General features: G+C 47.8%; 3 protein-coding genes across 8 annotated transcripts; all 3 read right to left on the bottom strand.

Moving 5' to 3' along the window:
- Positions 1–2,446: 2,446 nt before the first annotated feature.
- LOC127333328 (uncharacterized) lies at positions 2,447–7,897 on the bottom strand. 4 transcript variants are annotated; one of them, XR_007871058.2, is made up of 5 exons: positions 7,740–7,897; positions 4,407–6,085; positions 4,006–4,227; positions 2,820–3,115; positions 2,447–2,746 (listed from the first exon to the last, which is right to left on the bottom strand). XR_007871058.2 is itself a non-coding variant. In XM_051359721.2 (5 exons), exons 2-5 carry the CDS (start codon positions 6,083–6,085, stop codon positions 2,977–2,979), a joined length of 1,971 nt encoding a protein of 656 aa, XP_051215681.1. In that variant the 5' UTR covers positions 7,740–7,897; the 3' UTR covers positions 2,447–2,976. The 4 variants fall into 4 exon arrangements, 2 of the variants coding, with proteins under 2 accessions (XP_051215681.1, XP_051215679.1); XR_007871059.2 differs by having other exon boundaries at positions 2,447–2,736; XM_051359721.2 differs by having other exon boundaries at positions 2,447–3,115; positions 4,407–5,907; positions 5,977–6,085.
- A 4,288-nt stretch (positions 7,898–12,185) lies between these two features.
- Positions 12,186–13,704, bottom strand: LOC127328735 (uncharacterized). Its single transcript, XM_051355310.2, has 2 exons — positions 13,102–13,704; positions 12,186–13,011 (listed from the first exon to the last, which is right to left on the bottom strand). Exons 1-2 carry the CDS (start codon positions 13,534–13,536, stop codon positions 12,373–12,375), a joined length of 1,074 nt encoding a protein of 357 aa, XP_051211270.2. The 5' UTR covers positions 13,537–13,704; the 3' UTR covers positions 12,186–12,372.
- A 1,297-nt stretch (positions 13,705–15,001) lies between these two features.
- Positions 15,002–18,082, bottom strand: LOC127333327 (uncharacterized). Of its 3 annotated transcripts, none has more exons than XM_051359716.1 (10): positions 17,933–18,082; positions 17,241–17,443; positions 16,944–17,100; positions 16,779–16,865; positions 16,569–16,696; positions 16,328–16,424; positions 16,051–16,128; positions 15,728–15,953; positions 15,329–15,552; positions 15,002–15,222 (listed from the first exon to the last, which is right to left on the bottom strand). In XM_051359716.1, exons 2-10 carry the CDS (start codon positions 17,408–17,410, stop codon positions 15,172–15,174), a joined length of 1,218 nt encoding a protein of 405 aa, XP_051215676.1. In that variant the 5' UTR covers positions 17,411–17,443; positions 17,933–18,082; the 3' UTR covers positions 15,002–15,171. The 3 variants fall into 3 exon arrangements, with proteins under 3 accessions (XP_051215676.1, XP_051215677.1, XP_051215678.1); XM_051359717.2 differs by having other exon boundaries at positions 17,241–17,434; positions 17,933–18,076; XM_051359718.2 differs by lacking the exon at positions 17,933–18,082 and having other exon boundaries at positions 16,944–17,096; positions 17,241–17,379.
- Positions 18,083–24,423: the final 6,341 nt, after the last annotated feature.

Raw genomic sequence — 24,423 nt, 5'->3', positions numbered from 1 at the left:
TGGTGTGAGTTGCGGTATGATTGGTTTCATGCTTACAAACTGGTTGGCCCTGCTTGAGTGGGTTTTGAAAATCATTTTGTCCTAGTCAATAATTCCGAGTTTTTTTGTGGGGGTTAGTGTGATAATCTTCCCCAAATTTCAAATCTCCACTTATAACTAAAAGCATGTTTAATGGTAAGAGTATTGAGTGAGTTTAATCTCCGCGTATCCCCACTTTTTTCCAAATCTTAGTGTATTTTTTTCAATCCCGATACTTTACATGTACCTAGTGAATAGAGGTTTCACTCAATACTCTAAAGAATTATACCCATTAATCGCTAAAAAAACCTAGTACTAAACAAGGCCTAATTAGTTTGGGGCAAAGGGTTTGAGGTTTCATCAGATGGAGTCCTGCCTATCCGCAGAAAATGCTTTGTTTTCCATGGAGAGAGTCCATAACAAATTTCAGATACTGCCACAGATTGTTCGGCCTGAAGATATATTCTTCCAGCTTTTCACGTCGTGTCCCATATGTACATGTAGTACCCGATGAAAGTTAATAATTCGGGGGTGACACACTAGCGAAATCTTCCCGGGTCGCTCTCGCGCGGAGCGGCTCCGGAAGGCACCAAACCGCCCGCACAAACCTTCCCCAAATCCCGGCTACCCCTGGCCGCTTCCACCGCCGATGCCGGCGGCGGTGGCGGCGCCTGGCCGCAGAAGGTGGAGGGCATGGCGGGCGCCCCCTACTCCTCCCCTACGCGCGGAGAGGCGAAGGTTCTGGGGGTCGCATGGCGGCATGGCGGCCCGTCGGTGGGCGGTGTGGCGCGGGAGCGGCGAGGAGATGGCGTGGCAGAGGCTCTGGAGGCGCCGACGAAGGTTCAGGAGGTGGTGACAACGGCGGCTGCGAGCTCGGCGGCGCTGCACGGTGGAGGGGGCCGGGCGCGGGCTCGGTCTGGGCCTACTCTGGCATGTGCAAGGCGGCGGCGCTGCGCTGCGCTCGTGCAGGCTGGGTGGCAACCATGGGTGTTGTGCACTTGTGGTGCTGCCCCTGAGGCTGCGGTGCGAGACGGCCCCGACGGGCTCGGTTCTTGCTGCAGGCGTCTTGGTGAGTTGGCGGTGGCTGGAGGGGAGAGGAATGGCAGCGTGGCGGGTGCTGCTTCCTTCCGTTGTGAGATGAATGGCGCTCTGCTGGTGTTACATCCTCTTGAAGGGAGACGAATGGCGCAGGGCGTTGCATCCTCCTGTAGAGAGATGAATGGCGCCGCAGGTGTTACATCCTTCCAATGGGAGCGGGATGGCGACGTTGCGGGTGTTGCATCCTTCCTTCTAGAGCAGGGCAAAGAAAGGATGGCTGGTAGCATGTCGGGCTTGCTGGGAGATGCGGTCGGCCGTGGAGGCGAGGGCAGGAGGTTTGGCAGGTTGGCTGACCGTTTCCTTGTCGAGCTTGTGCCGATGAGCTTGCCGGTGAAAGTCGTTCTCCGGCCGTGGTCGGAGTCGTCAACGGCGGCGCCTACAGATCTGGCCTTCCAGATCAGACGATGGTGGCGCTATTCGGTGTCACTTTTCCTCTTGAGGGCATCGTTTTGGAGTTGGTTTCTGGTCGGCGAGACTCGTGGTTTGGGAGGGTTTGTGGAGGTGCTTAGGTGTGGCTTGCCGTTGATCAGGTTTTCGCCCGGTTTCCCTCCAAAAAACTGAGCAGTGTGGGTCTTTTGACCAGTTTCTTTTTAATCAATGGATTTAGCAGCTCTCCTGCTAACATTCAAAAAAAAAATCGAAACTATGTTTAAGGACTTATGTACCATGGGCTGAGCAAGCTAAGTTCTGGACAGGTCATGGGCCGAGCAAGCAAAGTGTGGAGCACAAGGAGTAAAATGGGATGGTTTCCATCAACCAGCGAAAGCTGGAGTAAACACTACTTGGCACTTTGGCAGGCAAAAGTGCGTGCACATATATCACCAGGATGAATCGTTGGCAGTGGTGGTGGGACTGGTGTCGACTTGACCCTACCAAACCTAAATCAGAATCAAGAATCGGAATGCAGCCTGACGTCCACCAATCATAAGGCTACCCACAATAGAAATAATAGAAATATCATAGGTAGTATCATGCATTTCATGTTTGCAAAATGCTGATGTGGCAGCGCTATTAAGGAGGAGAGAGAGGATACTAGTATCATAGGTAGATACGGTATCATAGCACATACTACTAGAAAAATTAATGTCAAGTAAATCTTGTACATATATTTGCATTAAGATTCTACAAAACAATTAATATATGTAGATTATGATACTAGTATATGATACCATGCACTGTGGAGATAGTAGCATGTAGTAGTATCATACGCATGATATTTCTATATGATATTATGCATTGTGACTAGTCTAAGTAGGTGTTGGCCACGAGCATGAGGCTCACACAATCTTTTGCATAAACAATTCTTATTTCAGAAGCATGTAAGCAGAAAGACGAGAGAACAAATACTTCTAGCAGACCATTAATGTGACGCCATATGCAACATGAAGTATCCACGATCCAAAACACACGAATAGGGATAGATGTAAAAATTATTGCGCTAACTTAATGACAATCACAAGCCTAACAAGTCTGAATTCCACCCAGGTATCCCCATGAACTGCCAGCTGAACACTCGATCACCATGCGACGATGCAGAGGAAGAAGATGAATGTCATGTATGCGTAGATGTTGCAGATATTACAATGTACCGTTTAACTTCCTCTTATCAGCAGCAGGGCCCTGAAACAAGCTAAGGTTTGGCATATCATCTTATTCTTTATAATTGTCAGCAAGGTAGCCATAGTAAGTGCATTATTACTTACTCCTAATACAGCATTGACAGCTGGTTCAAGTAAACTTTGCCATATATAATCATAATTTATGTTATATCGCCGATTGAAATCTCTTGGTACGATGAAAGCTGTGTAAACTGGCCAGCCCCCTAGAGCAAATGTTTGCAGAGCTCTAGGATATAAAGATTCACAATGCAGGTGCCTTTGACTTCTCCACGAGAATGATCCTACCATTCCACTCAGTCTCATCGCAAGCTTTGATTGCTTCATCAGCATCCTCATCCTTCTCCAAGGATAAAAATCCAAAGCCACGAGAATCTCCAGTTCTATGAAGAAATGCAAATTAGGTTACGAATACTTCATCTAGCAAACCGGCTTAACAGAGTACAAATTGTAAAATATGGTGTTCTAGACATGGTAACAGTATTGCCCTTAAGATAGTACAAAATACATTCTTTGTCAGACTCATAGAATCAACTTTCTCATGGTTAATTAGTAAAAAGGTAGACGAGATAAACCCTATACTTTGCTTTGTATTTCCGACATGCATGCATTGAATATACTAAACAATTAGGGTAGTTTAGTCACCTTCAATGTCTCATTGTTCTATGTACAAGACAAACTACAACATATAAATTCAAACAGAGGTAGTAGCCACAGGAGGAATCCAAAGTACTCTTCCCATATTTAAACGCAGACCAATCAAGCTTTACATTTAATGTAATTGAATAACCGAATATGGATACTTCTAAATTCAGGCACAATATCACAAATCATGTACGTAGTACTTTTCCCGTGCACGAATTATCGGTATTTCAGTTCACAAGGTGCACCTTTTCCATGATAAAAAAATGCAAACTTGAAAGGCAATGGACGAAGTGATGACATATCACTGTGGATCATCTAAAATTAATTTAAACAGAAACAAGAATAGCATGCTTAGTTTGATACCATCATTAGGGTTGCCAATATTAGGTAAGGCTAAGTTGGGGCAAACCAATGCAATGACAAATTTTGGCATGCAAATTGTGAGAGCAAGCATATACATAGGAGCTAAACCAAATGAGAGCCCAATTTTCTTGGCTTCCCAAAACTTTGACAAGGCTAACATTGGTAGCAAACCAAGCAAGCTCAAACAGCATTACCAAAAAGAGTGCTCATAAAATTACCACAACGAGATAAGTACGTAGAAATAACTGCATATGAAAGTAAGTACCGTCTATCCCGGACAACGCGTACTCTTGTCACACGTCCAAATTTAGCGAATTTCTTCTCCAATTCTCGCTCGGTGGTGGCATAGCTAAAACCTGCAACAAACAGATTCTTCCCAGGCTTACCCAATCCAGTCTTCCTGTTGGCAGGTGGTGACCAAGGTCTCTTGGGAGAATGCTGACGATGGCTTGCTGGAGGTGATCTGTGCCTTGGTGAATGCCTTCTTCTACAAGGTCAAACCAAAAAGAAACATAAACTAGTGCAAAACCATGAAAATCAAAACAAAAATACAGCCATGGAATAGGCCTATTCAAAGTTGCAGGACCAAACAACATACTGTTAGATGCTGTTGGATTGAAACATGCCCATGCAAAATACTCATGACACACGAGTTTTTTTTTTTACCTTGGAGATCTTTTATGGTGATCCCTTGAGTGCGGCGACCTTGATCGAGATCTACCATGTTCCCTTCTATGTCTAGATGAATCAGTTTTCCTTGAAGGTGACCTGGATTTTGACCTATCCCTCTTCCTTGTTGGTGAGTCCCTCCTCCTTGGTGATGAGTCTCTCTTTCTTGGTGAGGAGTTTCTCCTTCTTGGAGAGGAATCCCTCCTCCTTGGTGGGGAATCCCTCCTCCTTGGTGAACTCCTCCTCTTGGGTGAGGCTCTTCTTTTAGGGGATGGAGATCTTCGTCTCGGTGACCCATGTCTTCTTTTAGGGGATGGAGATCTTCGTCTCGGTGAACCATGCCTTTTTTTAGGGGATGGAGATCTTCGTCGTGGTGAGCCATGTCTTCTTTTAGGGGATGGAGATCTTCGTCGTGGTGACCCATGTCTTCTTTTAGGGGATGCAGATCTTCGGTGCGGTGACCCATCTCTTCTTTTAGGGGATGCAGATCTTAGATGTGGTGATCCATCTCTTCTTCTAGGGGATGCAGATCTTCGACGCGGCGACCTATCTATTCTTCTAGGGGATGCAGATTTTCTTCGAGGTGACCTATCTCCATGTCGAGAATGTGCTTTTTTTTCTGGAGAGTTATCCCGTGCATGTGGAGACAACTCACGTGAGGAAGCTCTTCTACGATTGGTATCACGCTTTTCAAGAGATCGGGACCGACGTCTTGCGGGTGGGCTTCCAGAGCGAGCCAAATTACCATCCTCTTGTGCATGATGTGGTGAGTCCAGTTTATCAGATGAATGAGCCTGAGGAGACCTTTCAGCTGACAGTGAGACCCTCCTGGCTGGTGATGGAGTGCCCTTATCCAGTCCTGCAGACCTTTCAGGTGGAGAATCCCATTGATTACCAGGTGTAGATATGCCATTCTCGGTACCAAGATCTTGCTCCATTCCATCCAAATAGGAAGGTGAAATTGCAGAATTGAAGTTCTCATTGCTGTTTTCATCACGAGGATCAGAATTCCCACCATTCATTTGATCATCCTCTGCCCCATTCACTTCACTGTGGAAAGTCTCATGTAACTTTTCATTGTCCTTGTTTTCCATCAGAGGCGCAGACGAGTTTGGAATTTCATCGTCATCATCACCGCTATTGCTAAATTGGTAATCCCTACTGTTATTTTCATTCAACATTGAGTCACCAAGATAGGTATCAGAATGTGTGGTTTCTTGTTGAAAGTTTGATGTACCATTACCACCACTTTCATGAAGCTCTCGAGGCAGCACAGCATCAACTACTCCTGTTTTCTGATGCACGGCATAACCAGGAGAAGTGGTCTGTGCTTCAAAGTTGCCATTATTGTGAAAATTCTGTTCAGCTGAATCCTTTTGCATATCAGATTCCATATACACATGATGCGCCTGATCTTGCTTCAGGGGAGATGCTGGACTAGTTGAAGCAGACATAATTGTATTGCCCAACATCTGATCATTCATATAGGGTACAGAATCTGCAGACAAATATGCTGCATCAGCTAAAAGTCCATCATTCAGCTGTGGGGATCCATGTCCTGTAATACCTTCCCCGTGATAATCCATGTCCAACAAGCTACCATCTTGATCTCCAAATAAAGGCCCAGGGTCTCCACAAGGCCCATCCAGACTTCTCTCAGGAGACATGTAATCCATCTGAATGTTGAATAAAAAGCAAAAATGGAGCAGTAAGAGTGAATCAAAAGGAGAAAAAAAAAAGAGATTAATACATGCCTAGTTATACAGTTGAGCTGGGGATAAAACCCTAAATTAGCATGGTTATTCACACATACAAGCTATGAATTAATACAGCAAGTCAAAGCAGCAAAGTCAGCTAGTTCCCAGCTGAATCGTGTGCAGTATAACTTCATGTCCCCACCAACAGAAGTAAAAAAAAAAAAACTTTACACTTATTTGTGCTGCGACAGTTACAATGTATGAACTGAAACAATGACAGCATTGACTGAAACAAAAGAAGAGAAGAGTTTTCCTAAAGAACAAAAAAAGAGTAGCCAGTTCGCTAAACCATTATAACCAACTACATTAACAACCTGAAAAATCTAGCGTTCAATTAATGCGACGCTCAGCAAGCAGTTCTACTTGTAGAAGAAGAAGCATGGTTTTGCTACTCACAGAAAATAGGAATTGCTAAAAAAGGAAACAGTGTAGTCGCAAGGGTGCATCGTATGGCAACACCGCAACAGCAAAGTAAAGCATGCAGACATTAGGCTGCTAATGCTCATAACCCAATCCAGTGAGTCAACTATATTTTGAGCAATTTATCTAAGTCGGCTGATATGGAAACATAGCAACAACGATGACACAGTCTTAGTGGGGTGTTTCTTAAGGAACAGAAGGCAGGCTAACACTTTGTCATCTCAAACTGTGCCATTTTATCTATTGAATGATCAGAACCAAACAAATCGGACTCAATTATTTTCCAGAGATTTTTCAACTATAACCATGGTTCAGGATTGCTCTTCACGAAAACACAGATACATATTTTACAAGCTGAAGGGTTTAATTGTACATTAATAAACAAATTCTCTACAACTTGGACGGTAGCAAAGTTCGATTTCCATATTTAAAAGGCGGGACTGCTGCTTCTAGTCCATCAAATTGGCCAGACATAAGCAATAAAAGATAAACTATAAACAAACAAACGTTTGATACTTCAGAGCACTAAACATGTTACTAATCAATAGATGGCTTCATCTGGCATCTCCACATATTTATCTACGATGCAGCAATGCCAGCTAGCCCTCCACTAGTGGCACCACCCCCAAAACACTACTAACTGAAGTGAGACAAGCACATACAAGGCAACGAATAACAGAACCCACGGCCGAATCCGCGGGTCCTAACCCCGATACACCACCCAGATCCGCATTCCGCTTCCACGCCAACCGAGCGCAGAAGCGGAAACCTAGCCGCACGAATTCGGGGCGGATTTCGATTATTAAAACCCACCAGGTTAATTCCGGCATGCAAACACACAGCGAGGCGGCGTCGGAGCCGCTGCCGCATCTAGGGCCTCGGATCCCAGTCGGAAGCAGGCGCAATTTTCACATTGACTGATCCCCGCGAAAAGCGCATCTGGGGCTGGGATTCACTCGCGCAAACCCCGAATTGCTGCAATTGCGCCAGGGCGGGGGGGAAAAACGCAGCGAAGCCTACCGGAAATGCAGTGGCGCGTAGAGATCTGCGGAGGCAGATACCCACACACCCGCAGCAAGTAGAATTTGGCAGCCCGGGAATTTGGGGGGCGGAGAGCCACCCGGAGCGGAGCAGAGCAGAGGAGAGCGCTCACCTACGGACGGCGCCACTTCGGCAGTGGAAATCCTCCGATTCCAGTGAGAGAAAATCTCCTCCTCTCTCCTCCTCCTCCAGGGTTGGAGAGAAGGGAGGAAGAAGAAGAAGAAATGGATTGAGATTTTTGGGAGGCCGTACGAGATGGAGGGCTCGTGGAGAAGTAGCGTGTGTGGGTGTGGGTGTGGGTGGGTGCGCTCACCGCGCAAGGCGTGGGAACCGAGGAGCGGGGCCCACACTGGCCCGCGGGCCACGTGAGGTACCGGTGCGGCTGGGTTGTTCTGGGCGGTAACCTAACTCGCGGTGTCTGGACCCGTCGCCGCGTCATGCTGGGCCGGGTTGAGCTACGTTTGTCTTCGGCCGGCCCGAGAGTAAATTTGTGCGGGACATGTGTGGCCTGCCGTGCTTTGCCTGTTGGGTCGAAATGGGAAACATTATCATCGGTCGAGCTTCCCATAAAAAAAAGAAGCTCACAACAAGTAAATCGAAAAAAGAAGGCAATGAAGAATGGGGAATTGGGTCAGATTCACTCTAGGGAGGCTGGCCTTGATTTGGAGGAGCTGGGGCTGCCAGCTCAAAGGGAGCTCCTTCAAGACTTGGGTGTGATTTTCACCGAGGAGGAGGTCTGGAAGGTTGTCAAGGAGCTGCCAGCTGATCGTGCACCAGGTCCAGATGGGTTTGTCGGTGCTTTTTACCACCGTGCTTGGGGGACTATCAAGCATGAGATCATGGTTGCAGTGTTAAAGCTGTATGTGGGCGATGGCCGAATTTTTGGCAAGCTAAATTGCGCCTACATAACATTGGTGCCAAAGAAATCGGACGCTGAGGAAGTGGGCGACTATCGACCTATCAGTTTGGTTCATAGTTTTGCCAAACTTTTCTCTAAGCTGCTTGCGAATAGGCTAAGGCCAAAGATGGAGAAGTTAGTAAGCTGCAACCAGTCGGCATTCATAAAGGGCAGGAATCTCCATGACAACTTCTTACTAGTTTGTCCGTTAGCGAGGAAAATCCACACCTCCAAAGAGCAAGGGGTGCTGCTGAAACTTGACATTTCTAGAGCCTTTGACTCCCTGTCTTGGTCATTTCTGCTGGAGATTCTTGTGAGGATGGGATTCCCGGACTGTTGGCTGCAATGGATTCAGATTGCCCTGCGTACGGCAAGCACAAAGCTTCTGGTTAATGGTGTCCCGGGCGGAAAAATTCGGCATGCCAGGGGGGTTAGGCAAGGTGACCCACTATCTCCCCAACTCTTCGTTTTGGCCATGGAGGTGGTGACACGGTTGTTCTGCCAAGCTGCGGCTCGAGAGCTCTTATCCCCAATTGGCAGATGTTCCCAGGTGCAAAGACGCTCGATCTTTGCGGATGATGTGGTGGTTTTTGTGAAACCTACAGTGCGGGATCTTGTGACAGTAAGAGAACTGTTAAGGATCTTTGGTGATGCCTCTGGTTTGCGTGTCAACTACAACAAGACGGCAGCGACTATGATCAGGGGTGCTGAGCTGGAGAGGGAGAGGGTGTCCACAATCCTAACTTGCCAGACAACCGATTTCCCCATCAGATATCTTGGGCTCCAACTGGCATTAAAACCCCTAACTAGGGCGCAATGGCAACCCATGATTGACGCGGCGGTGAAGATTGTCCCACCGTGGCAGAAAGGCCTGATCACCAAGGCGGGCGGGGTCGTCTTGGTACAAGCAGTGATGACGGCGAGGCCCATACACCACCTGCTGGTTGCGGAAGCCCCGGTGTGGGTTCTGGAGGAAATTGAGAAGGGGTTGAGAGGCTTTTTGTGGGCTGCCAAGGACAAGGCTAATGGCGGACAATGCCTCGTTGCTTGGGACCAAATCTGCAGACCCAAGGAGTTTGGAGGGCTTGGCATAAGGAATCTTCGCCTCCAAGGGTTGGCGTTAAGGATGAGATGGGAGTGGCTCCGGAGAACTGACCATACTAGGCCATGGCAGGGGTTGCCGATGCTCAAAGATGACAAAGCAAGGGAGGCTTTTGACAGTTTGGTCAGGATTGATACGGGATCGGGAAGATCGGTTCTCTTCTGGAGAGACAGATGGATTCATGGATGCGCGGCGGAGGACTTTGCACCGGGGATTACGCAACATGTCAAGACGAGGGTTAGGAACTCTAGAACGGTGGAGCAAGCGATGCGCGGGAATGCCTGGATGTTGGATATACAAGGTTGTGTGGCAACGCTTGGGGCAAAGGAGTGTGTCAGGCTCTAGCTTGCGATATCCTCCACTCGGCGCGATCCTAGTGCGGACGATGTATACAGATGGCCGTGGAGCGGCTCAGGTGTGTATACGGCGAGTTCGGCGTATGAGATGATGGCCCAGGGCGGTGTCAGATTTGAATTGGCTGAGGCAATTTGGAGGAGCCATGCAACGCCCAAGAGCAAGCTATTTATCTGGCTGGCGGCACAACACCGTATATGGACTTCCGATCGACGTGCGAGGCACGGTTTGCAAGATGCGCCATCACTATGTTATGTCTGCCTACAGGAGGAGGACACGGCTGAGCATATCCTCGTCAGGTGTGTTTATGCCAGGGAGGATTGGTGGGGGTGCGGCCAGAGACTAGGGATGCACTTCCAAACTCCAGAGGAGAACAGTTCCCTGAGGGAGTGGTGGACCAAGGAGAGGGATAGGTTTAGGGCAAAGGAGAAAAGATGGTTCGATGGTTTGGTCTGCACCGTTGGCCACGCGCTTTGGAAGCTAAGGAATGCGTGGTGCTTTGGCAATGTCCATAGCCAGTACCCGGTGGAGGTTTTGGTCGCACGCATACAAGAGGAGCTTAGGATGTATCGAGTAACGCATGATCAGGGAGTAGGAGTGTTAGACAATGGTTAGAGAGAGTAGTCTTGTTTAGTTTTGTGGAGTCTAAATCCTTGCATGGGTCCATGTAAGGTATTCTTGTAAATGTTTTCTGCCTTCTATAAAAGTATGGTACGCATTCGCGTACTCTCAAAAAAAAAATGAGGAATTCAGTTTTATTTTTATTTTTGAGAGGATTGGGGAATTCAGTTGGGACATTATTTTTATTTGTGCTTGTGTGACGTGGAATGTATGGAAAGAAAGGAATGAGTTTATTTTTAAGCACCAGCAACCCTCTTTTGCTAGATGGAAGGTTCGGTTTAAAAGTGACATGTTGCTTCACAGATATAGAGTCAAGGAGACTTTAGTTCAATCTCTGGTTGGCTGGATCCTTCACTCCTTCGCTTAGTTATTAATGTTGTTGATTTTCCATTTTCTACCCCCTTGATGTAATTGGTAACTTGTGTGGTTGTTTGCCTTGTGCATTTATAAATAAAACAAAAATCACACCGTAGGGGCTTCCCCTACGGTATCACTGTCAAAAAAAAAACTCTATTACTACCAGTGTGTTCCAGTTGTAAAAGGGCATCCGGAAATTAAATTCAGCTCCCGGCCCGGATGCATATGTTCCAAAACACCACTCCCAAAGGCATCGTACTATATACTTTCCTTTTAACTTCCAAGTTCGCAAGAGAAGAGTCCGAATGAAGAGTGACATGCCAAATATGTAGTTGAATTATTTGCTTACTGGTTGATCATTTGGATGCTTATTTCCAAATATAAACATATTTGTTACAAGCATAGAGAGGACTACCTCGAGAAAATATTGTAACCCCTTCCGTCCTAGAATGGAAGGCACACTTTATTTTGCACGACATTGATGCACAACTTTGACCCCAAATTATATGGATTGAGAATATATAAATGGTATCATTGTATGTTCTTGCAAAATTCTTTCATTTCATATATCTTGATACTGATTTTATGGAAGCAGTATAAATAAAGATCATTTGTAATTCGTTGACAAGAGAAAACCAAGGTTGCTTATGATTTAGGGACAGATGGAGCATGCCCGTAGGTTTCTGTTAGCGGTAAACCTTGGCAGTATAAATTCGTAGCAACCAATTGTATTTTGCCTTTTCTTGCTCTGTCCTTCTGGCATGATGAAGATGGTGGACAAATAATACATGCTACACTTTTGTTCTTATTGTCCTCCATGAGAGAAGCTTGTGCCAGTCGAACACAGGTGCCTGTACGCGACCATGTATGCCACCCCACCACTGAGCTACCCAGTGTCTCCCACAATCTAACTAATCCAGTATATGCTTATTTCAAAATGGGTTCTATGGTGTTTCTTTTCTTCAAAAAATACAAAGCTTGCATCTCAATCCATTGATAGAAACAATGAAGTTACAAGGCTAAGAGCATGTCTAGTAGCACCCTTAAAACTGTAAAAGTTTTCTAGGATTTACAGGCCGAGATTTGCAAGTTTTGGACACATTTACAGGTTGAAAAACAGGGGCAAAGAATAGAACCCCTAAACCCAACCCGTGTAACAGAATATTCCGTTTTAGGGGTTTGAGGGTTTAGGGGTTCTATTCTTTGCCTCAACCCCAACCTCTAAACCTGTCACATATTCATCACAATATGACACAAAAACACAATGAATCATCAAACATACTACAAAAGTAATAATCATGGATGCATGGTTTAGTAGTTTTTACATCACATAATCATCATCTTGCCCATCTCATTGGCACCATCACCAAAAAATTACACGTCGGTGCCATATGCTAGGCCACTCCACCACCATCAAACCCCACCATCATGCGAGTTGTCGACACCGCCATCGCTCATGGTAGTGTCAACTACAAAGGTAGAGGAGGACCCTCGGAACATCCTCTTCCTCTCGGCGATGTCCTCCTTGTACTCCTTCCACCATTGCAATTGCTCTTCATCCATGTCTTTCTTGCACATCATCATGTGCTCCTTCTCTTCCACCATGAGTTCTTTCCATACCTTTGCTTCTTTCACCTTGAGCATCCTCTCCTCCAAGTCGGCCTTGCGGGCTGCCTCCTCACGCTTTGCTTCAATGTGTGCAAGCTTGACCACCTTCTTTTGCTCGGTGATGAGAAGCTTTGTCTCCAACGTCTTGGTTGCCAAAGCCTCTCTTGCCTTCATCATATGATCCATCTTCTCCCTTAGGCTAGCCGCCTCTCCTTCCATCTTCACCCTAAGCTTGGCCTTCTTGGTTCCCTCGGGCTTGTTCAAGTTCCTCTCCTCAACTTCCGGATCATCCATGTCAAGCATTGCGGACTTCTTCGGTGCGGTTTCATCATCTCTCAACTTCCACTTGTCATATGTTTGAAGAATTGACCAAACATGCTTGAATGGGAATTCTTTGCCCTTGGAGCCGGCCATCTCCTTGTACCTCAAGCCGGCAATCTTCTCCTACAAACCAAGCAACACACACAACACACATGAGAGAAACCATAGAACACACATGAGAGAAACCATACGATGTGAGGTTTGCAAACTTACATAGTCACTCTCCACGGTGCCACTCGGCGGCGCATCCATCACTTGGTCCATGGCGGCACTCCAACGCGCACATGCCGGCTTCATCAAGTCCCACCGGCCTTGAAGCGACCGGAATGAGCGCGAGGCGAACCCACTCCTCTTCGGCTTCATCTTAAGGTAGGCGTCCTCGATGCGCTGCCAATACCGTTTACCGGTTTGGTCGATACCGGTGCCCGCATCCAACCCCACCGACGCCCAAGCTCGAACCAAGAGTATATCTTCCGCGTCGGTGTAGTTCGACGAGCGGACGCGGGTGAACGCCTCCTCTTGTATCTCTGTGATGTCTTCATCATCATCATCCTCCTCCTCCTCATCTCCTCCCTCCAAATCATCATCCCTATAGGGATCAAGCGGTGGAGCGTTGATGTCCACCTCCACCTCATTGAGCATGTCCATGAAGGACACGGCGGCCGGGGCGGGCGGCACGGCGGCCGGGGCGGGCGGCACCTCCGGGGCGGGCGGCACGGCGGCCGGGGCGGGCAGCCGCCGTTGCCCTCCTCTTGGCCACGGCCTTCCTCGGCGCCGGGGAGGAGGCCGCCTTGGCCTTGGCGGCACGAGGACCACCGGAGGACACCTTCGTCCGTTTCGGGAGGTGCGGGTGGTGCGGCGCGGCGAAGCGAGGCGGGAGCGACGGCGGTGCGGGGCCGACGGCCGGCACGAGGTGATGCCCCGCGCGCCGCCGCCCGCGCCGACGGCGGCGACGTGCGGGTGGGCGGCCGGTGCGGGGGTGGGGCGGGAGCGACGGCGCCGGGCGGCGGCGGGCAGGCGGCGGCGGGGCGGGCGGCGCGGCCACGGGCGGCGGGGCGGCGGCGCGGCCACGGGCGGCGGGGCGGGCGGCGCGGCCCACGGGCGGCACGGCGGGCGAAGCGGGGAGGCGTCCATGGCGGCGCGGCGGCCGGTGCGCGGGAGGAAGCGAAGCGGGAGGAGAGGCGGCGGAGGCGGGCCGGGGCGGAGAGGAGGCGGGGCCGAAGCGGAGAAGGGCGAGCGGAGCGGGGCGGAGGAGGGCGGGAAGGACGGGCGGAGGAGGCGGGCGGAGGCGAAAGCGGAGGGGGCGGAAGGAGGGCGGGGCGGAGAGGGGCGGGAGGAGTGAGGCGAAGCGGAGGAGGCGGGGCGGGGCGGAGGAGGCCGGCCGCGCGGCGGGGCGGAGAGGCCGGCCGCGGCGGGGCAGCGGCGGCGGAGGCGGGCCGCGGCGGGGCGGGGCCGGCGGCGGCGGCGGCGGGATCGGGGGAGGGAGGAAGAGGGAGGAAGAGGGAGCTGAAATGTCCCTCCCGCGCGTGTACGAGGCGTTCCCAGGTCGGGGACGGGTTGGATTGCCCAACCCTCGTTTCTACAGGTCAAGAAGGGATTCCCAGGTTCGACCTGGGAATTTTTTTACAGTTTTACAGTTTTAGGGGCTCTAATCTTTGCGATTTTTCCGTCAAAAACTGTAAAAAAGCGGTTATTTTTACAGATTTAGGGGTTTAGGGGCTCTACTAGACATGCTCTAAGACTAGGCCGAAACACCAGATGACTCGAGACAAGACCTCGACCTATGGCTGCTAGCCAAAAATTACAACAGATGCCACTAAATGATGCTCCACCTAGATGTCATCCAAACAAGAGTACAAGAAGCGACAAACCCATCAATCCTTGTCACAGGGGAAGAGATTCCAGCTCTGTAAAGAAGGGCAAAACGAGGGTTCAAGCTCAATTGTTAAATTTGTAAAGGGCTTTTTTTTTTGCAAAGTGGATGGCGTGTTAGTTATTTCCGAATGGAGGGAGTCGTACTTTATTTGTAGGAAGTTGCATCAGAGTGACATCATAACCAAAAAAAACAATGTATTTGGTTCACACAACAAAAAGCAAAGAGAGAGAACTGCCGTACAAGGAACACCAATGCTAAATCGTTCAGCACACGTACAATTGTTCAAACATAAAAGGCTGCATTGAGCAGAAAAATACAACACATAATCTGATGCACTGGATTGAAGAGCCATCCATTGCTAGCCATAAGTCTCCCAGTAGTTGTAGACTTACAATGTCACTATCCCCCTAGGTGGAAGGACAGCATGATTTTTTCCGAGAATCCTCAAGGACAACATGCTGCAAAGCATTGAACCATACTCTTTAAGAAAATGCGCTAACTGATAGAAGTACTGTATTTGCTCAAAATAAATAAGACGAGTTTTTTATGCATCAGGGGAATTACCTTAATCTGCGTCCGGTTATATGTGTATGTAACATGTATGAGGTCATCCATGGTCTGGATTACCGCAGGATATGAAAACTCCATACCTTCGGTCTCCTCTAGTGTGAGTACTTCATCCCACGAATCACCATCATCCGCGGAGACTGCGATTTTAAGTGTGCTCCTGGAGAAGGTGTTGTAAGCAAGTAGTACTCTCCCATCCTTCATCTTAACTCCATCAATACCTTCAGGTGTGAAGTACAATGCAGAAACCAGAGTTACCAAACATTGTACAGAAATCTCTATTGATGCGCTCCCAGCAAACACGGTCTCTGGAGAGTAGTAAGACTTTTCCAATGCAACAAAAAGGGTAGTGAAGCAAAGAGAAAGCTAATTTAGCCAAACAGGTTCAGAACAAACCAGAATTTGGATTAGGAAGCGCAGTCTTATGGGCGTAACTCCATGTCACGCCTCCATCAGCAGAATCAGCCATGCAGACACGACCAATTGTGTCAAAAGATCGCAAAAGCATCCGAATTGTCCCATTGGCAGTTCGGTATGGTACCGGCTGAATCACCCCAAGTGTTTCACCTTCTATGTATATAGGACCATACTTCCTCCATGTTCGGCCAGCGTCTTCTGTGACCTAAGTGGTTGAGGACTTGTTAGAACCACAATGCAAGATGTGATAAACGCTTCATGTCACAGTTATCACAATCCTATAAACTTGGAGCATATGTTACCTCAAGCCATGCACCCCATGAGTTCCAGCTTTCTACCGATGACCCACACAGTAGGCGGCCATCTTCAAGCAGGAAAGGCTGCATTAGAAAACTTGACATTAGAACCAACTTACTAAATTTCTGCATCAAACATAGCATCTTGCGGGAAAAGGACACTAAGCACTAAACTACTACTGACATGTTAAAGATCGTAGTAACAGTGATGTTAAATTTGCAGAACTTCTTATGGTATACAGTAAATCATGTGAGGGAGCCAAGGTCACAAATTTAGACATGCCTTGTTCTTGATAGGACCAAGTATACCAGGCGGCAGCTGCTGTCTCTGTGACCAAGATATGCCGCCATCCAATGATCTTTTCATGGCACCGCTCCACCTGAACAAGTTGAGTTTATCACAAGTCACCAGATACAAGCATAGCATTATTTTTCATTTTGCATCATCTAACTGCTCTATCCTGCGCTTCTCTTGCCATTTCAACCAACCATTAGAGGCCAAAGAATGTAAATGAAAATCTTACTTCTGAACTTCTTGACCAATCTTGTAGAAAAGGAGGAGCTCGCGAGAGGGGAGCTGAAATAATACAGGGTTCCACATAGGCACCCCATCTTGTTCATCAGCCACTTGTGGAGGATGCCAGCAACCATCCTACAGATGCAAGATTCTCAGGAGGAACTGAATTTTCAATTAAGAAGCACAAGTATAAGTGGCCTAAACGGACTGAACCTACGCTGTATCTCTGCAACCAGATTTTGACATCCGGAGCACCTTCCTTGGATCCACCAAAATAAGCCACCAGATAATTGTCTTTCTCAATCTAACAAGACAAACATTCAGCTGTAAGTTTTTACAGTGTTTCCTTTTAGAAAATCCGCTGTGTCCAAAAACCATGTACCTCTACAATAGTGGAAGCATGACAGCTATTGAAAGGGGCACTTCCAGCTAAATATGTCAACTCCTCCTTCACAATGCTCCACCCGGACGTCGCATTCGCGGTCGTGTTGGTAATGTTACTAGTGTTGTCTTCCATCTGTTGTCCAGTTTCCACCTTACTGACAATCAAGTTAGCGTCCAAGGATATGAATTTTGAGGCCTATTTTAACTTAAGGAAATGCTCCAAAAGTCCAAATACACACGACAAAACTATAGTCTTTCTCAGGATATAATACAGAAAGGAAAAAAATGAACTTACTTGTCAACAGGCCTGGAACTGGACTCGATCTCAAGCAATGATCTAGAGGAAGCTACGGTGATGCCGAAAGGTTTCTTGTTCGCAATGACCGTTTGCTGGGAATAGAAAATGAAGAAGAGCAGGGAAACCAGTGCAAGTTGTTTTTTGCTACAACTGAGCATAGCAAGCATCACCTTCTTCAGTACTGTTCCTTCCTGGGGCAGCTTAATTAGTGCAGAAGATGAGTTAGGGTCCGGTTACAGTTCATTCGAATCAATAACATGGAGCAAGAAAAATGTTCAGAAGGGGGACAGCGTGCACAAAATGAAGCATCAAACTGAAGATATCATGAACTAGTCAATTCCGAGTACAGTACTTATGTTTGGGTGGAAGGAGGAATGCAGTAAGAAGCAATTAGTACTTCAGTATGTACTGTACTGCTTGCTGGGTACACCCTAGCCAGAATTAATCAGGCCCGTTAGAAGCACATCCGGACCATTCCATTGCCCGTATCAAGAATTCCTCAACAGGTGGATATCAATTCCGGGATAATTAATTAAGTGAAAAATGTATTAATCCTCCTAAAACTTGGATAGATGTGCTCTCCCCGGGCGCGCATTGCCAAGGGGAGAAGAATCGAGCGAAACGAAAGAAGGTGAACAAAGGCTTGGCGAAGGAAGAAGCATATGCATTTGTTGCGCGGAGTCACTGACCTGTGGGTAGTCGCGGCCGCGGCCGCCCGCGTCAACGCGCGGAGAGGCGAGCTTTCAGCCAGCGATCCAGACGGCGCCCGAGGGAAGAAAGGATCGCGGCTGGATCGAGACAGACAAACGAGTGTATTTATTTGTTGGCCTTGTGCTCGGCGGCGGTTGCTGCATCCCTTTCCGGTGAGGGTGCGGTGGGTCCAGCTTGGCAGAGGCTTGGAAGGAAGGTCAACGCGGAACGGAAACATTCTCCCTCTTGCCAATTTTGACAATTTTATGTTGTGCATAATTTTCTGCGTAATTTAAACTGTACAAATTTGGATCAAGAATATAAATAATAATTACAAAGATCTACCATATCAAATGCATATAATATAATAATATATTTCATAACAATTCTAAAAATATTATCATTTTATTGTATATGTTTATATTTTTATTAATATAGATAATTAAACTTTACGAAGTTTGATTTTAACCAAAACTTATATGCAATATATTTTGGGCAGGAGGGAGTATCGGAACTTAGGCCATCTCCAACAGGGTGATCTATCCCGCGCCCGCGCGTCCGGAATTCCGGATGGATCGAACCGGATAAAAACATGACACAATGCGCGGACGCATCTCAAAAAGGATAACCGCGGGCGTCCGGGACGACCTAAACCCGGCCCAAATCTAGGTCTCATTTGCGTGGCCGCGGACGCCAAGCGCTGGCCGGTCGCGACCTCCCCTTATCCTCCCCTGGCCCGCGTGTCGTAGGCTGATAATTTTATTTTGCATTAAAATCAAATAGATTACTTTTTTCTTAATAATACTACCTAGTCTAGCTATCCAGGGCTCGCCGATGCGGCCGTGGATTTCACTCGACGTTGGCGGCCTCTACGTGTGAGGATCCACTCCAGCTTACCAGATAGGTGGCCCGGCGACGGCCTTCCTCCTGTGTTCCTCCCGCGGCCGCCCTCCTCATGTCCGTCCTTGCGGCGAGGGCGCGGGCGCGCTCGGCCTCCTCCGGCGTGATGGTCCTCTTACCGCTCAACTCGGGCTCGCGCAGCGGCGTGTACCACAGCTTCCCGTACATCGAGGCGGACGAGGCTAGCATCCCGGGCCTCCTTGTTCCCCTGTTGGCGAAGCTGGCGCTCTTGCTGACCTAGCTCCGCCTCCACACCCTCCTCGTGGGCGCGCCGGTCGGGCGAGGGCATCTAGAGGAGGCGGCGGGGCAGCCTCCTGGGCGATGAGCTCGTTCTTCCGCCCGATAAGGTTGCATAAACGGAAGTGGACGCATGCCTCGTACTCCGTGCTCTCGTGCGTGAGCTCGGCGAGACGCTCCTCGATGGCAGCGTTGAGCTTAGCCATCTCGCGGTGGAGGACGGCGTCCGCCTCCTCCTTGGCGGCGGGGTCGGGCGGCTCCTCCGCGGCCTCGTACCACCCACCCACGTCCCCCTCCATCTTCTTCGCGTCCTCTGCCTCCTTCGCGTCCTCTGCCTCCTTGCGGGTTCATCGGCATCGGTGGGCGGCGTGGGAGCAGGCAGTAGACGAGGGCGCGGTCGGAGAAGGCCCTGAGCTTGCCGACCACCAGCCCCACCTGCACGCATGAAGAAACAGTCGAATCAAGCATCTACCTCCGCGGCGACAGTGGTCTGCCTCCACCTGAGATGCGATAGGAAGAGCACAAGGAGGGAGGGAGGCAACAATGGCAAAGACGAAGAACCTTTGTATGCGCCGAAGTCGATGACTTCCACCTCCGCATACGCACATCCCCAATAAAGGCGAAGGATCCTCGCCTAGCACCGCTTTTCCTATGTGCTCCGCTGCCTCAGATCCTAAGACGTCCCAGGCGGAAGCCATTACCAATTGCTTCTCCAGTTTGGGCATGATTTTCCAGTTCGTGCCCAACGGCTCACTCATCGTCGAATCCAAAAGGGACAGACAAAATTTCGATGAGCACGTCGTTCTCCCTTCTTCCGCCTACCCCAAAACAACTCCGCCTATCGCTCATACAGATCCTACTGCAAAATTCATTGTCCAAGAAGAAGAAAGGGGGAGGTAATAGAAGCTCGATCCACTTTTTTTCACCGAGGAAAGACAAAATCCACTCACTGTGTCACTAACTACCCTCCACCGAATTCCCTGTTTCACACAACGAGAGCCCATCAGCAACGCTATTTTGCAGTCTCAATAGGTCTAAACAAAAAAACGGTCCTATGTGGAGCCTTCTACAATAAAAAATTCTCCCGCCCTGTAGATAGCATGGGCGCGGCGTGTGCCGCGCCGCCCACTTCCTAGTTGGTACATTATGGAAACAAAGGGGGATTGAGGAGGTTGGATGGACACATGTCACGCTCTAGAGGAGAAGGACCAAAAAATTTAATCGGTTGGGAGACGCCCAACACTGCCCATTTAGAATTAGCAAAAACCACGCTACAAATCCACTCAAAATTATGCCAACAATATGGAAAGATTAAACGCGGGACATGACTTACCAAATCCCAGCGCGTTCATGTCAAAAAAAAAAAATCCCCAGCGCGTTTCACCGACATAAGAGGCCCACCATACCTGAATTTCCTTACCGTGACTTCCCGCTGCTCTGTCCCCCGCTGTTCTCTTTCCTTTCTTGCGCATCCCGTTTCCTGAATCCCGATCCAGCAGATTCGATTTCTTGCCCTAATCTCCGATCGCGTCTTCTTCTTCGCGGCTCTCCCGCTCTCCCGCTTGCCCGATTCCTGCTCTCCTGCTTTCGATTTGCTGCTCGGACCATCGCGCGTGACCATGGGCGCCACCGCGGTGCTCCCGCCGCCTCGGCTCCCGCGGCGCACCGCCGCCATCGCCGAACTCTACTCCCGTACTCCCTGCCTAAGCATAAATCCCTCATGTATGGCGAGCGCCGCTGCCCCCAAGCAACCGAAGCGGCGCGGATCCACCTGCAGCGGAGAGCCTCCGGCGAAGCGCGTATGCGCCGCCTCGCCCGTTCTCGCGGCCGCCGCCGCCATCGTCGGCAGCAAGAAGCGCCCGTGTCCGAGCAGCGGCAGGGATCTCACGAAATGTCCGACGCTCCTCGCCGCCTCGCCCAATCTCGCGGCCGCCGCCAACGTCTTCGGCAACAAGAAGCGCCCGTGTCCGAGCAGAGCCAGGGATCCGACGAAATGCTCGACGCTCCTCGCCGCCGCCGCCGCTGCGATCAAGAACCAGTCCACCGACTCGTCGCGGAATCACCTCTCGGAGAGCACGGCGGCGCAAGCGCAACCAAAGCCTTCGACTGGCTGCAGCATCAGCGAGCTCATCGAAAAAGCTCGTCTGGCCAAGGCTGCCGAAGTGGCCGTCGAGCGGAGCGACATCGAGCGTCGCAGGTCGGAGGAACGTCGCAAGCTGGAGCAGATGGTGGCCACGGCGGAGTTCAATGACCCGTTCATCGATTGGACGGACGTGCTCATGTCCAGTCAGCAGCTCAGGGAAGCCCGAGAAGCGGCAGCGGGCGCCGAAGCTCGAATCGTCGCTGCGGCTCGTCAACGTGAGAGGGAGGCGCAGGCGCTCAGGTGTAGTGTGCTCGGCTGATCGAAGCGCAAGAAGCGGCAGCGGGTGCCCAAACTCGAATCAAACCCTGAATTGATGTGCTCGTGATCGGAGGAAACCATCAAGAATCTAGCTTTTTGACTGAATACTGCTGCAATGTGCAGTCTTACTACTGCTTAGCTGTTCAAAACAGAGGATGGGAAGGTAGAAAGGATATACGGAGTACTATGATTATAAGTTGAAAGTTATCAACTTTCTTAGCTAGTCTTAGTTGCAATTGTCTAGGACTAGGAGTATCACTGGCATGTTTTCCTCTAGTGCGAGTGAGGATCTTAATTTTGTTACTAGTGTATTAATTATTGTCTGCTAATTATGATCACTGTTGATCCAATAATGTAAGGCATAGGCATTTGTTTTTGATGTAAGAGCATTAAATCTCTCTATCGAAAAAATAGTGTTAAATCTGCTTTAGCATCTGCCACCAGATCTTTTTATTGAGGTGAATTTTTTCAAGAGTGGGCACCAATAAAAGGAAATTATGCAGAATTTACTTATTGCATAAAAAAGGCGCAAAAACCAGCTCTTTTATCACCAAAGATCAACAATATCAGGCTCCTTATTACAAACATATCGTATGATAACAAAGATTGTCACTTATGCCAGTTGAACAAATTAAGCAGAGTATTATCCGCTAGTAGTAGTACCAAAAATATATACTATACTTGATACAATTTCTCATATTCATACTCGTCGAATTCCTCTCTTTTTTTAACATCGAATTCCTCTTATCAACAGTAGTGTGGAGTATTGTTCTTGTCCGTGCAGAGGGAGATCAATGCAATAGGGAGCTTTCGTTCTGGTGCCCTCCTCATGCTAGGAGTCCAGTCAGTCATTAGCTTTAGTGACGTTATGTCAGTTCGCTAGCACTGAACCTGTACAAAACTAACACACCTGACTTCCTGTTCATACTCGTCAAATTCCTCTAACCAATCGTGTGTAGTATTTTCATGCCAATGTAGACAGAGGTCAACCGAGTATGGATAGCGTCCATTCAAGTGACAGTCCTCAATGTCCTTGAACGACCCGATTTCCGTTTCACAGATAGCAGCATAGATTCGTGGTGATCCTTACAAGTCACGAGTGCATTTGGTACCACCAGGCATCATCTGGTAAGCATTTGGTACCACCAGGCATCATCTGGTAAGCATTTGGTACCACCAGGCATCATCTGGTAACTACCATTTTTTGACATCTTGTTAGTGATTAGATTCTTGTACAATGTAAAACCACTTCGGTCTTAGACCCAACCTATGATTTATAATTAATTCTTTCATTTTGTTGGTAGAGATAATATATTAATAAAAAATCTTATAATAATATAGTCGTTGCCCGGTTAGTTTACTTACAAAAGACGCTTATATTTTGTAGCAAATTATCAAATATCTCTCTATCATGTGTGCATGTTAATTTCCATAAAACCGCAATGCATTTGGCTATACACATTTGGTCATGATACTGTGTATCTACACCGCGGCTAATAGGTTGGACCATTGCCACATCGCAACTCCTGGATGTATTTGCTCCGCATAACACCCAATCTATATTACGTAGAAGTACAAAATGTTTTATCTAATTCATTATTGACCGCTTGGTTATGGATAAATATTCACATCTCTATAGTCATTTTTGTATTCATAGTCGTTTTGCTATGATTAGGCTTAGTTCTTTTGGTGGTTTAGAAAATAAGTCTTCCCCTTCTGAGCATCTCATAAGTTACCTGATTTTTCACTTGCGTTTCTTAAGTTTTTTTTTACACAAATAGAAAAAGGCTCCCTACTATATCATTTTCTATTAAATAAATGAGACATATTTACATGGGATCCGCTTCTAAAGTATTTGTGATATAACTACTTTGAAAGCACAAGTAACACTCCGGTCGGCTTATGGAAGAAGCTATGAGGGGGTGGCTTATTTCTGAAATCCACAAAACAAGTATGGGCCTTACTACTCCCTCTTAAAACAATGTACTATATAAGGCACCTAAATCTTAAATATATAGCCATAATTTATCCAATAGTGCGAGTAAATTGGCATTAGTGGAACCATGAATTGGCTCGCTAAGTGGAAGAAGAAACGGTCCGAGTGGCTTTGACACTAGTAACTGTTTAGGATCCATTTGATTGGCGGATAGGAAAAAACTTATAATTGTCATGGCATGCTTCCTATAATTTTACAAGAATAGTATAAAACAAATTTTGTTTGATTACACAATAATAAAAGGAAAGAATTCTCAAAAAAAAAGTTCGAGTGAATGTTAAATTACTATGAAACCTGGTGCAAAGGACTGGTTAGAAAAACATTCTATGAAATAACGGATCTACTATTCCTCAGGCGACTGAGATTTTGGTATGTCTCAGTCGACCTATTAGAGCGTCGGATGTCTCTCAAGATTCGTGCTACGGGCAGGGTAAGAAAAACTATGTCGCAAATTGGGGGATTCGAACCGGGGACACCGTCGATTGAATGATATAGCTCATAGCCTCAGACCATCACAACTGCCCGTTCGCTTGTTATGAAAGCACAAAAGAAATTTTATATATTGATGACGCACAACCATAATGTTAAACCAAGTTTTACTCATATCAAAAACCTTAATCGTTATTTGATTTCCCTATTTTCTATTGCTTTTCATTTTAAGTAGTTGCATTTTTTTTAGATAATTTCAATAGAAAAGTGATATGAGTGTTGTATTTTTTTAATTATTTCTTCTAGTTTGCACTCATCACACCATAGTTTTATTTTTTATCATACCATATATATAATGTTACAAGTTGCACTTTTCTAAAAAAAAGTGTAACTAGCAACTGGTTTTCGAGACGGGTTGCACTTTTTTTGAGAAATGAGCAACTATATCTCGCTTATGATACGAGTTGTATTTTTCTTAAGAAATGTGCAACTCTAAGTAGCTCATGATATGAGTTGCACTTTATTTT

Source organism: Lolium perenne, chromosome 2, assembly GCF_019359855.2.
Source record: "Lolium perenne isolate Kyuss_39 chromosome 2, Kyuss_2.0, whole genome shotgun sequence".
In the NCBI taxonomy this organism is placed as follows: domain Eukaryota; kingdom Viridiplantae; phylum Streptophyta; class Magnoliopsida; order Poales; family Poaceae; genus Lolium; species Lolium perenne.
Note: the sequence above shows the minus strand (reverse complement) of the source record. Positions and strands in the feature narration are given on the sequence as shown.

Excerpts from the sequence above, each read along its gene's own strand:
- LOC127333327 (XM_051359716.1), bottom strand. The coding sequence starts at position 17,410 with ATGCTTGCTATGCTCAGTTGTAGCAAAAAACAACTTGCACTGGTTTCC. Across the intron at positions 15,553-15,727 it reads GCTTCCTAATCCAAATTCTG|GTATTGATGGAGTTAAGATG; the intron begins GTTTGTTCTGAA and ends TCACACCTGAAG. Across the intron at positions 15,223-15,328 it reads ATAACCGGACGCAGATTAAG|CATGTTGTCCTTGAGGATTC; the intron begins GTAATTCCCCTG and ends AATGCTTTGCAG.
- LOC127333328 (XM_051359719.2), bottom strand. The coding sequence starts at position 6,085 with ATGGATTACATGTCTCCTGAGAGAAGTCTGGATGGGCCTTGTGGAGAC. Across the intron at positions 4,228-4,406 it reads CACCATAAAAGATCTCCAAG|AAGAAGGCATTCACCAAGGC; the intron begins GTAAAAAAAAAA and ends TTGACCTTGTAG. Across the intron at positions 3,116-4,005 it reads CGCGTTGTCCGGGATAGACG|AACTGGAGATTCTCGTGGCT; the intron begins GTACTTACTTTC and ends ATTTCTTCATAG.
- LOC127328735 (XM_051355310.2), bottom strand. The coding sequence starts at position 13,536 with ATGGACATGCTCAATGAGGTGGAGGTGGACATCAACGCTCCACCGCTT. Across the intron at positions 13,012-13,101 it reads GCACCGTGGAGAGTGACTAT|GAGAAGATTGCCGGCTTGAG; the intron begins GTAAGTTTGCAA and ends CTTGGTTTGTAG.